General features: G+C 39.8%; 1 protein-coding gene across 1 annotated transcript in view; it reads right to left on the bottom strand.

Moving 5' to 3' along the window:
• Positions 1-13865, bottom strand: part of MAST4 (microtubule associated serine/threonine kinase family member 4) — a 308358-nt gene that overhangs the window by 243435 nt on the left and 51058 nt on the right. Inside the window, exon 2 of the mRNA XM_075488550.1 lies at positions 1486-1639. Within this exon, the coding sequence (XP_075344665.1) occupies positions 1486-1612 (127 nt within the window). The 5' untranslated portion in view covers positions 1613-1639. The remainder of the gene's footprint in view (positions 1-1485; positions 1640-13865) is intronic.

Here is a 13865-nt window from a genome sequence, read left to right as displayed (position 1 = left end):
CCCATACAGATTACAAATACTCTGATATTGTTCCTGAAATCTTCATAATAGAACTCTTGATAAAAATGAAGTTGCAAGGGAAACGCTAAATCTTACCCTAGTGATACTAAAAATCACAGCAACGATTATGTGCTGATGTGACACAAGAAGTTCCTGTAGTAGTATCTGTCTTTCCTTCACATAAAGTATGAGACAACTTAATTTTTTAAGTTACTTAGTTAAAAAAAAATATTATTTGTCACTCATTAGAAGCATTGTAGGTGATTCTAACCTACTGATTACAGACAAAGAGAAGTATTGTAACAGCTTCTTGGAGCTTCTTCCAGTGTAAGGACAGGGAGAGGGGTGGGAAGGAAGAGAGAAAAGCAAATACCTTAAAAGCATTTCCCAGACACTGATGGCACAAGCGTCAGCTCTATCCACTGTGGCACCATTTTTCACCCCCAAGCAAAAATGCCTCTGAGCAATGTATAGAAGTCAGAGACAGAAGACACTAACATCTCAAAGTAAATGCCATTTCAACTTTCTCTAACCTGAATTTCACCTGTTCGATTTTGATATCAATCAACATCACTTAAACAGATAAAACAAGATGTTGAGCCTCAAATTTATCCCTTCCACTAAATTCACTGAAATCTATTGTCCCTCTCACCAAGTACTTAATATCCTGTTCTTCACAACAAATTCTTCAAACTGTTAGAAATTGTGCACTTCAGGAATATATTTAATTGCCGAGTTCTAGTGAATTTAGAAATTCTTTTTCTTGAAATACACAAAGCAAGTGACAGTTAACTTGTCCCAATGTTTTCACATTCATTTCACTCCACACTCAAAAACAATCACTCTTTAGTGACCGCCGCACCTGTACAGCTCCCAGGACACAATCACGATTTCAGCATCTGGCTTCTTCCACAGACACTATCAGGGCAGGGAGGGCCTAAGCCCTCCTCAAGCGTCCTGCTACTTCTGCATGGCTCCATGGAGGAGAAGTTGCAGACCACAGCCAGTAGCTAGCTGGTAATGCCCCTCCTTCCCTGGGAGGACTCCACCAGATAAATGAGACCAAATTGCTTTTTCTTTAATGAAATCAAATCTAAAGGGACCATCTGTGCACTTCAGCTCCTTGAGGAAACAAGATGTATGTTATCCCATGGATGAATGCATGTGAGCACATCTCAAACAACCCTTAAGCCGCCAAACTAAGTCAGCAAGATAAATACCGTATTCCTGAAAATTCCAAGAAACAGGTCATTTTCAGGCTGTGCTTGGCCACCTATCAGCACCCCACACAGGTAGAACCTCAGACATGAGCTTATCCTGCTGACAAACTGGGGAACCCATGTGGAAGAAACTATGGAAACTCCAGGTGGAGCTCACACACACCCCCCAAAGAGTTCGGCCACAAGGCAAACACCAGGGGTCAAGGTGCCATCAGTTCCACAGCCGCTAAACCTCCAGGTGACATTACGCACACCCCAAACTCACCGGTCAGAGCTCCTCCAAGGCTTCCTCTTCTGAACTGTCTCCCATCTTCACTCAGCTGCCTCTTAAATTTAGAAGACTTTCCAGGGCCAGAAGAGACTTCAGGACTGCTGCATTTTCGAAAAGGCATAGGTGGGGGGGACAATATGTGATCAAGCTGTAGAGAAACAGAGAAAAAAAATGCATATATACTGTTATAATGAACAAAAATTGAAAAAAAAAAATCTAAGTTACCTTTGCCTAAAGATTATGACAGCATTTGGGAAAAAAAAAAGTGTTTACAAAGATCTTAAGGTAATTAAATTGCTAACTGAAACCAAAAATTTTGCAAGTGCCAGATTTGTGGCTGGCTGTGTAAGAAAGCCATCCTCATTCTGTACCGCTCACACTACCTCTGACCACACTCTCACACAAGGAGCATTTTTTGCAGTGGTCCCGTCTCAAGGTACAAGGGATCAGACTTCAGCTTACTCGACCTTCCATAAAGCAGTCTTTTTGCAGCTGTGAACCATCTGACCTTGCAATCTATGCGATCTTCTCTTGCCAACATTTTTGCTTGGCAATCTCTCTCCAGCTTCATGTGAGCAGTCACTAGATGGCACTGTACTACCAACAAAGTGCAAACCACTGCCCAGTCCAGGGAAACACTGACAAATCGATTTATCAATGCCAGTGCAAAAAAACACATTAAATTATCTTGTTTATAAAACAGGCATTCATTTACACTGGCTTTGAAATAAGCGTAAATGCAGATCCTCATTCTCCAAATTCTTTTCCTGTCATCATTCCTACACAACATTTTAGCCCTCTGGTTTTGACAATACATTTAATGTCTCAATATTTGATTAAATTCACAAAAACAAAATGAAAAGCAAGTGAGCAAATACAGGCAAAGGAAGAAAGAGCAGGGATGCAAGCACACAAAGTAGACTGAGTTTTACAAGCATCCTCCTCCTCAAACTGGTGTAGTCACATGGTGTCACTATTTTGCAAACCACTCAAAATGTTTTTTGTAACATTTAAACCCCAATTCCTACCACAATTTTTTAGGAAGCCAAGCACAAAGTCTTTCAGATTTTTACAGTTCATGTACTGAGACTTATCAGCCAGGCAATCCACATATCACCGGCATACCCAACTGCTTCATCCTCTCTGCCCACTGAAAGGAAGGAGTCAAGGTCACCGTAGTCACCAATGAAGATGCACAGTGAAGCCCATTTTTGCTTACCGTTAATCCCACAGCAAAGTACTGTATGCCCTACCAAGCATTTCAAACCCCATGTTTAGAGTTTTTTGTATTTAATATTTCAGGTTAGTTCGTGTTTTGGGTTTTGGTTTTTGGTTTTTAATCAAATCTGCAGCTTATTGGAAGTCTTTGCAAATAAACACTTCCGAAGCATCAAGAAACACACTGGTTTCTGAATCTGCTTCTTCAGCCTATTAGGACTCATTCATGTTCACGACAGACACTGAAGTAACTGATGAACTCACAGCCTGTGCCTTTAGCAATTTCCAAAACTGGGAGGTTTTGGGATCAGAAAAAAATATTTAATTAACCATTGTTACCATTTATCTTTTACAAACACAGGTATATCACAAATATTTCTATTTCCAAGTGCTAAGATACCTCACAAGGTGAATTTACAGATCAGTTAAAAAGGAAATGACTGACAACAGCTGGCTACTAAGCAGCATTATTTTGAGATTTTTTCACATAAATCTACAAGCAAATACTTGAACTGCTCACTAACTGATGGACAGCAACGATTGCTCAATGCTGCACTCCGAATGACTCCAAGCACCTGACAATGACATGATCCAATCAAGACTTTAGGCGAGTTATTGGCAAAAATTCATGCACTTTCTTAAAACAGGCTCACACTTCAAAGTAACCAACCACATTTTAAATCTATTTTCCTGGCATAAGGTTCATCAAAACTTTAAACAAAAAGAAAAAAAAAATCAACAAATGCACTAAGCTCCCTGCACATTAGCACTTAAGTCTACACAACAGAATTAGTGCCTTCCACCCTGTTACCTTTTCCCCTTATAATCAGGTATACAACCTTTGTGGTTCCTCAAGTCACTCCCGCAATGAACAGGCTTGTGCATACCACGACATGCAGCCTGATTACAAAATTCATTATTTCCAATTAAGCTGTGCTCCTTTTCCACAGCTTTCAGGTTTTCAGAAGAAACTTTAAGATGGGGCTATAGTACAGAGCAGCACAGTACTGTCCAGGTCCTCAATTCATATTTAAGATGCTTTTCCACCATCCAAACTAGCAGCTTCAGAAGACTATGATTTTTGAAAGCCAAGACAGTTTAATTATCAACCCCCATCAGCTCATCATTTTAACAGCAATACCCTGCCAGCATTCTCTTGCAAAGGTACCTCCTTGTTGCTAAGTGACTCTACCACAACTAAAATTCCTGTTTGATACAATTCTAGCACGAACTTTGGGCACAGAGGTTCTCAGCAATACAAACTTCTTCCAGGACTTGCATGGAAATGGAGGAGACCCCATGCAGCCAGGGACTGGATCTTGGCCACTGGGACAGAAGCTACCAGCCAGGAGGAAGTAATTTTGACCCCACGTGAACTGGCCAGGCCTGAGGACCTACATGTGGAGGTTCTTGGGAACAGGACTGGAGAAGAAAGGGCAGGGAAAGAGGGGAGACATCCTTCCCACCAACACTTTTCAACCGGATGTCCTCAATTTGAAAGTCCATATGCAATCTTCTGACATGAGAAACACGGAAATGAAATGTCATTTCTGAAGTTTTGCATTTTTAAACACAACAGGGTGAAATTCAGATTCTGTTGAAGGAGAACGTGATTCTATTACATGGAGATAACAAAACAAAAATAAGCATTCTTGCATATGACAAATTTAAGGACCAAAATATCATAGCAGTATTAGATTTCACTAAGCGTTTCTTGGGGGCAGAATTTTATTGAATTTGGCTGTTCCTAAATTAAAATGTAGTAGGTGACGCTTACACAGATCTGTCAGCTGGATGTAGAGAACCATATCTCATCACCTGAAGCAACTATACCAAGAGACATTATACAGTCTAGCACCACAAAGAAACAATATGGAAATACGAGATTTAACATTTTCATACTGATAGCCAACTCCTGCTTTACAGAAACAATTACACATATATCAACAAAGCATTTCTGGAAGCTATCCGAAGGCTCGCTTTTGCTTCAAAAGGGCAAAGTAAGATCTATAGCACATAGAGTGTGTATTTGAAAGGTATCTGTACATTGCAACTGCTGTTGTAGTAGACAGAGAAGAGTATACAAGGATATGCTCTTTAACAGCCTTGACATAACAACTCTGGATGATGGGGAAATATGAGGGAAATGGACTGCAGAAAGTAGCCAGGCTTGCGAGCTCCCCCTGAATAACTGCTTGTGCTGCTCTCAAAGAATAGACAGCTAGATGAACCGATTTGACCCAGAGGGGCTTTCTAGCCCCCTTTCAGACCTTACTTCAAGCAAAAGCCTATGCAGCAGAGGAAGAGGCTTTCTGTGCCCAACAAAACTGCCTTCCCCTCCTGCCAGGCAGAGCATTCAAGTCCAAGTAAGTGAAACAGAACATTTTATGAGGTCCTGCTTCCTTGGAACACACAGCTGATTCTGAAGAGATACAACATGGCACATATTCAAATCACACAAAGTGGTTAACTCAGCCAAAATAACACTACAATCATTCAGTAATATGATTATGAGAAGTTTAAATAAATAAGTAATAGCAAGACCTATTCAAACTTGTTAATACTTATTTGAAAGACCTCCTGGAAACCTGAACACTACGAAAGTTCAGGTTGCATTTCTTCTCAGGTACAGATTAGACATTGCTGTCTGCAAGACAACATCAAAGCAAGTATCTTGACGAAATGAGGGTTGTTGAAATTCTACCAGAGATATTTTAAATAATTTTACTCAAGCTGCTTTTGCTCAGCACATCAAATAGTTTTGCCCAGCCACAACAATCAGTCTATTGGTATTTACTTCATGCTTACTAGCTATATGGACACGTGTCAATGTTGGATAGCATACGAGGACAACAGGAGAACCACGGTTTGGTTGGCTGCACCTTTTTTTCAGTGAAACTTGCTTGACAGCAAGTTGCAAGAAATACAATAGCTGTATCCCTGCAGGCAGTTTCCAATAAACAGACATTCATGCTGTACTTTGAGGTTTTGGCTATCACATGCTCCGTCCGCTGTCCTATTACTGCACTCAGGCTGCAAGCATACACTTCTCTCCACACCCTTTTTAATGAAATGTTAGTGATTTGAGGAGCAATAGGATAACAGAGGGCAGTTTTTCCACTTGTCTACGGAATTGTGGGGCAGCAGAACAGAAGAATTTGAGACATTACTACTTTTGAAAGTCACTACTTCAAAGACCCACAACAGCTAGGACAAAGTATATGAAAACAGGTATATTTGATTGTCGTCTATCTGTAGTACAAAGGGAGTTAAGTTAGCCATTGAGTGTATACAGGCTGCTTAGAGAAGGATTTTTAATCAGTACACATCTCACCACCAGTCTCTGCTGTTAATATTCACAATGCATGGATAGTTAACTTATGTAAAAACGCTCCCTCCCCCAACATTAAATACTGAATAATTCCTTTCTGACAAAGGCACTTTGAAAGACAGAAAACACATGGCAAACTCCAAGCTATGCAGAATGTACTGTTCTACAAAACTCATTTCTTCCAATCCATTTTCCATACATTTAATAAAAAAATCTGCCTGTTTATGCTGTAGATATAATCAATTTCTACAGAAGCACTGTAAAATTTAGGAGATAACAGCTTTCACAAAACACTATCCCCCCCTTCTTCCCATGAACCTTACAAAAAGGGACAGACAGTATCATTAGAGGAGAACAGCTTAAAAATTACATAGAACAGAATCATCAAAATATCCTTACCATAGACTTCTACACGTGGATTTAAAGATCCTATAGAAACATGGACGGAATTTGAGTGACAGTCTCCTCCAGTTATACAGGAATTTCCTCTGGGGAATCAGGACTGAATCAATTTGTCCTCAAACAATTTTTTTTTCCATATTTTGAAGCTAGTAATTTTCTGTGTAAATAGAATCAGCTACGTTCCTCTAAGAAAATTATTCTCACACTGTACTAGCCATGGACTTTGAACAGCTCACCTACTCAGAAAGGTTTATCTTCATCTTTTTAAAAACCTCACTAATATTAAATCCAGCTGTCTACCATCGTGTATTTATTCCACAGCTAGAATGAATTCTCTGCTTGATAATTATATCATCAAGTAGTCACATCAAGTACATCAGCCCACATGTCCTTATGAAAATTAAGGACATGACAATCGGTTCAAAATAAGACCTAGCATCAGTGTTTAGAAGTATAATTTGAGCTGAGTACATAATGAGGTGTGAGGCAGCCAGAAAGAAAATAACGGATTTCAGGAGAGGAAATCTATGGTACAAGAAGGTGAATGAAGCTAAGGTAACACCATCACACTGATAGCAGCAGGATAAGGAAAACAAGCTATTCTGAGCTGCTGAGATTTGTTGCAACATGGGGTGTTTTTTCCCAATAAAAATTAAATTGAAATGAGAGCTGAACTCACCTGCTCAGCTCTACCTTTTCTTGAAACACCCACTATGGCTTTGTTGTCCAAAACACTTCTTCACCCCCAACCTCCCCTAATTGCTCCATAGGCAATATTCCTACTTCCCACAGAAACTGGGAAATACAGGTCAAGTATTCAGTCTTAAAAATATGAACAAAGATGTTCTACTAAGCATTTTAATTTCTTCCTCTTGAACGCTGCACAACTCCACTATACCTCAGGTCATGTTGCATACGCACATTAAATCCTAAAGTTTCCATAAAAATGCTGTGCGCTGTCACCCATTTTAAGCCTCCCCAGTCAGGCACCAATCCAAAAGAGATATATCACCTGAAAACTCTCACATATAGTGCACCGAATGCAGAAAATATCCAGCATACTTTTGCTGCTTAGGTTTTTTTTTATTATCAACCAGAAGTCCCAAAATAAAATTCTACTAAGTATGTTGTTATCAAATATGCCAAATAGCATCACACCTATCGAGATGTTTAAAGAAGTGAGAATGGAAAGTGAAAGCATCAAGCTCCAGTCCCAGGCAGACAAAAGTATAGGAGCCTACCAGGTGGCGAAAAGATATTCAATTGTTCAGTAAAAACTCTCATATTTATAAAGCTAAATGCTTAAGAGGAGCATGGCTTCACACACCTAACAAACCCCTTCTGTCTCTTGCATCTCCAGACATAAACCGTACCAGAAGCAAGCATGCTTTTGAGGCCAGTTAAGACCTACTGCTAGTTCAACAGTGATTGACCCTTTGTAGTGAAGCAGATTGCTAGGAACATAATTCAATTTGTTTCTTCACATTATTTATGCTGGGTTCCTCACAGCACACTGCCTCCCTATCTGGCTCCTTTGCAAGCATTTTAAGCACAGATACTAAAACATGCCCAGCAAAGCATTTTTTTTGAGGCAAACTATACAAACTTACTTCAACTGGATATGGGGGAGAGGTATGTTCTGATCACTTAAATATTTTCCCTAAGTCTAATTAAATTTGGCACAGATACATGAGTTTTGATTAGCTGCATTGACACAGAGAGCAACAGTGACTATGATCTTATTAATGGATAGGATTATATCTTCTAAAAGCCAGAGGCATCTTAGAATTTGTTAAAAAAAGACATTTTAGCCAATTAAGAGCATAATACACTTTAGTTACTCCAGATGCTTCATGAGAATTCAGTAGAACCAAATTAGACTTGAAGACGAGATGCTAGAATGGGGTGGTGTAGATGCTCAAGAGGTCTGTCTTACAGTACCATCGCCAGCAGAGGTGCAAACAAATTTCCAACAGATACCTTGCCCTAACTCCTGTCTGTGAGGAGCAGCTCCACTGCTTTTGGTCACAACAACATCAACTTTTGACAGATCCTGCTTGGGGGTGTAATCTGAGCAATCTGGGGGTACACAGGAGTCTCCGTGAACCTGCACCAAACCCAAGAGCTGAACAAGATCCTTAGCAGTTCCAATTAAATCAGCTCATGGTTGCTATATTCTACATTCCCTTTGCCCACAAGCAGTATTAACCCACCTCACTTTTGAGTACACTTTAGAGAACTGTGCAATTATTCTGAATATTCACAGCTCTTCAAGCAGCCTCTGCTTTGCAGAGCAGAGAATCACAAATAACCTAATTCTGCAGAGAGATAAAAGGAAACACTTCTCCAGAAACTAGCACCACTTCCAAGAAGCCAAGGATAATGAAGGCAAAGAGTGGATACAGAGAAAGTCTTACCAGGCCACACAGATTCCACTGGACAAGGAAAGATCCCATTTCTTGCCCCTTTTCCTATCACACTTCTTTGAAAACAAGGAGAGATTTTTTCCCCACCACCATAGGTCAAGTAGGAAGATGACTATTCATCCCACATTTCTTAAATTTGGCATTGCCTTTCCACCCTCCCTCCATGGGAAGGATCTCCCTCAGCTTGGGCTGAGAGACCTTGCTGGTTCTCCAGCTGAATGGCATCTGCCATTCCTGTTCTAGACTTCAAGCCTTGGACTACCTCACTTCTCTCCATGACCTCCAGTTTGCTCCTTAGGACAGCGACACCAGCCCGTCAGCTACCGCACAGACAGAAAGTCAGTCAGGTCTTAGGCTCCCCATTGAATGAAAGGGCAAGAGGCAGAAAAGGTCTTGTTTACAGTCATATTATTATTTGCTAATCATTCATACAGCAACACTGAATTTACATATGAACGTGACCTGCAGCTGACACTGCAAACATGTCTGTACCAAGGTAAAGAGGAGAAACCCATTGTAAAGCTCTGCTGTTCACAAAGCTTCACTTCTAACCACTTTCTTTATTGGTTTTATATCCTACATATACACATAAATGCAATGCTTAAAACTAAAGTAACTGTTCAAAATTGTCTAGTTGATTATGCTGAATATATGATGATGTATAACTACATAGAATCAGCGAACAAAGTTCGTGATGCTTCTCCATAGCATGTTCTTACCTATCACACCCTAGGTAGTACAGAAATATTTTAAGAATTCTGCTAAGGATCAATAGAGATATATCCACATTATTTTGTTACCCTCTTCAGACCCATTCTAGAAATGCAAATTTGCCTTTAAAACAGTTGAATTCTTCTTGAAAACAAATCTGACCTCTGGTCAATTAAAAATAAATAAATAAATACAACTCAGAGGAATATGAAGAATCAGCTATAGCTTTGTTAAAAAAAATCAGCTTGCATCCAATGCTTTTTCACCAACATATTTACACATGATTGCACAGAAAATGAAGTGCAGCCTTCACAGTATTCTACAAGGCCAAGAAGCAGCCTATAAATATGCATGCATACTGCTGTCTGAGCCAATTATTACTTTACCCTGGTTAAGATGGGACAGTTTTGTTACAATATGATCGAGTCCTTCAGTTCTTGAAAGCCTCCTGTGTGCCGGCTCTGTACACACAGATGGATGGTCAGACTGCTCCCTTTCCAGGGAACAAAGGAAGCAACAGTATTTGCACTGAAGACACTGCTTCCAACAACTCAGCCTGCCCTAATGTCCCTGGTTTTACTCACCTGGCTTTAATGAACATTAAGAAAAAGATTAATAAATAGCAGGTTCTGCAGATCTCTTGCAAGGCTCTACAACAAGAGCAAAAAACCAGAAGATAGGTCTAAATAAATATATATATAGATATAGCTCAACTCATGGTTAAAGGGGATCACATAGGGCACTTCACTTGCTGGTAGCATCAAGACTCTCTTTTTAATCTGACACTCATACTGGTATCTTCTCAGGAACACACATGATGTACAAAGGCCTTTGCTTCTGACAAAAAAAAAAAATAATCACTTCATTTCTGACCTAGGGAAAACTGCCAATGCTGTCGAAAAGCAAGAGAAGTCAAAGCATCTCACACAGGCTGCTAGCCCGGGTGAAGCTGCAGCAGCTCAACAGGTCAGCCCTACTAGGGAGGACGCAGCGGGACCAGACTCAACATAGCAGATTCTGTAATGAAGTTTGTTTGATAATTTAATCCAAAAAAGCATGAAAACAGAGAGTAGGGTTTGAGGGGTCTGTCCAACCCACTCAGCTCTAAGTGCACCGTCTAGAAAAAAATCCCCCTTTCTGTAGGGGTATAGCTGCTCCGAGTGCTGCTTGGGCATCAGGAAGCACCCTCACGTTTCACCTTTGCTTCCACAGTTTTAAAAGGGATCTGACAAAAGAAGATTTAAAAAAAGAAAAACCACCCTTCGCTGCCCAGATGTGCAGCGGTGCGTGCCACCGCTATGCAGCAGGAAGGATACTCCCTTCCTGTCCCCATCCTGCTGGCCATCTTGGCAGGAAAAAGTGTTTCATAGTGTTGAAATTTGCTGTCAGTGACTACTGCCACATCTGCCTGCTGCAAAAGAATTGGTGAGGCTGGGAGGCAGCAAGAGAAAGTCGGCGGAAAGCTGCTCAAACACACACCCCCCTTCAGTTAGGGAGGAAACCAGGGACGCAACCCAACTCCCAACCCTGGTGGGCAGCTGCCAGGGTCTGAGGCAAAGGGACAACAACTGGAAGCCTGCATGCCTGCAGTGTTGAAGAAAAAAAAAAAACCACCAACCACACCCATACACACATTTCAGGAATGACAAGACGCTGCAAGTTTAAGGTGTAGGCAGCGGCACAAGCGCTTCAGCAGTCTTGCTCCTTCCAGCAGGTCCATGGATGCTGAGGAGCAGTGGTGGCTGTGTCCCTTGCTGTGTCCCCACACAGGCATAACTTTGCAGGGCATGGCAGAGTGCATGGCAAAAATCACATCTAACACAAAGCACCACTTCGGGGCATTGTTTTGCTTTCACTGATTTATCTACTCCTAAGCTGCAGAGAACAAAGACAACCAAGTTTTCAGCTGAAACACTAGGAACCAAATGTCAACAAGTTTAAATGAAAGTTATCAATATTGTGCATCACTAAAAAAAAATTACATGACCCAAAGTAGTATTTTCTTACCTTCCCTTGCATAAAGCCTTTTTTGGCAGATTTTTGTTCTTTAATATTCTATGGCTGTATTCATTTTCTTACTATCATATGCAGAGCTATTAGTAGCATTAGCAATGCTATGCACTATGCTCTGGTGTAGAGAAAAATATCAAACTAGCCACACTATTTAATTTCTCAATGAAAGAAGAAATTAGCTACACAGCAAAGAACTTTGATATTTCTAGACACCACAGGCAGAATTTTCACCCTTAATTATTTTAATGATCCTTTTTACAGCACAAGAAAGCCATGACAAATGCATGGAAATATGTATTTATACTCCGTGTATGTGCAGGCATCCACATGCACACCTTACTTGAAACATTTCTAATGCTGCTGCTCATACACAGATTTTTAAGAAAGATTTTTCCCGGCTCTTTAACTAGGAGGATGAAAATTTCGTAAAACTAACCTTCAAAGTCATTTTCAACCGCAAAAAAAAAAAAATTGAAATACATATTGAAAGACCTATTCATCTTCATCAGCTGTTGACACCATCATCATTTGTCTCATGAAAAAAAATAATTCAGAGGAGAATATATATCTCTGGAAAGGGGGGGGGGGGTTATACCATGAATACTAATGAAGTGAAAGCAGTTTAGTTCTTTATAAAAATCTATTTCCATTCACATTCACCAACAAGCTCCTAGGCTACCTATAAAGGTTTGATTTATTCTATCGCATTGGAGGCCTCAGAAAACTAATTGTTTTTTCAAGTCTATCTGCTCCATCCATGCTCAATTAGCTCTCACTTTTCCCTCAGTTACAGCAAAATTAAAACCAAAAATGCAAGGTGAAACATTCCTCATTCCACTGACCAGCTCCCCATAACAAGCCACTCTGAACAACAGCCACTCCAAGCGTAGCAAGAGCTTCTTGACTGTAATGCAGCATTTGAGGGACCTACCCAGTGACTTACAGAATTCCTACTGATTAACTTATTCATCTGACTAATGGAAAAACACATTTGTAATGCAGCTTTCTAATAAGCACTACCAAACACTGTTAAGTGTACGTGGGCATTCCAGCTACAGCAACTCACAAGTACCTCAATTTTAAGAACGGGAGACAATCTTTACACACAATAAGAAAAAAAATTATTCTCAATTTATTATTCCTCATTTAGACTATTAAAATATTAAATAATCCATTTCAACATATAAAGCTTCAAATCCAGCATCACTTTCATTAGGAATAACGTATCAAAAGGAATCACAACACATTTATGCAAGGCAGGTACAAAACAAAAGAGAGAAACCCATGATGAAATGAGCTTGGAGTAAAAGGTTCTCAGCATGTAATGGAGCTGAAGTTGATCCATAAATCAATGCAAGATGAAAGCAAGATTATTTACGTGAAGGTGTTGCATTGTTAATTTACAGTCTGATTTAGAAAAGAAACGCTTTACTTGATCAATGTACCAGTGATGTACATGTATGTACTTGAGCACAAATTAGTAATAATTACCAGTAGGTATATCTCCTCATATTTTTTAATTAACCTGAACAAGCAGTATATACAGTTCCAGAAAATGCAGGTTTTCTCCCAAGTTTGCCTTTAACACACTCCTAAGTTTTTAAATAATGCAGCCTCGCCACAAGAGACCTTACAGACAAGGGCTTTTTGATCTTTTTCTTCCCGTTCAGTGCTCAGAAAGATACCATGCGCAGCTATTGAACAATAGCTGCCATGAAAAACCCTTTTCCTGAACTGTTTTGAAAGTGAACTAGAATAAAGCATTTGATAGCTTTATGGTTTTACCCTAGACATCTAACACAGAATTCAGAGATTGGGATGCTTCTCCTTTAGTCTCACAAACACAATTAGCAAAAAAATATTAGAAGGGCAAGCGTATCTCGGGAAGGGGGGAGCAGAACCCAGTTTGCATTTGGCAGAGATTTGTAGTTAAGGACAATAATCAAGAACTATGTTCATAATTTTAAGTGCCTCCACTGCATTTCACATCTTCTGTCAGCTGCCATTTGTCAGTCTCAGACAATTTGCCCAGGTCTATCATTACCAGAAGTGTTTATTAACACTATCTGGCTCAAGGAAGATGATTTTTTTTTTTTTTTAGCCTGAAGACTTCAAGAAGTATTACAATTAGGAAAAACCATGAAGACCATGTGAGGATGTACCCAGAAATGTGATAAGGGATGATTTTAAATATTCCACCCCTCTATTTAATTCTTTGTGTAATCTAAGCAAGTAACTGCCCATACTTTCTAAATATCCTCATTTATTAAGTA

The sequence above is a fragment of the Mycteria americana genome, chromosome Z (genome assembly GCF_035582795.1).
Source record: "Mycteria americana isolate JAX WOST 10 ecotype Jacksonville Zoo and Gardens chromosome Z, USCA_MyAme_1.0, whole genome shotgun sequence".
Taxonomy (NCBI): domain Eukaryota; kingdom Metazoa; phylum Chordata; class Aves; order Ciconiiformes; family Ciconiidae; genus Mycteria; species Mycteria americana.
Note: the sequence above shows the minus strand (reverse complement) of the source record. Positions and strands in the feature narration are given on the sequence as shown.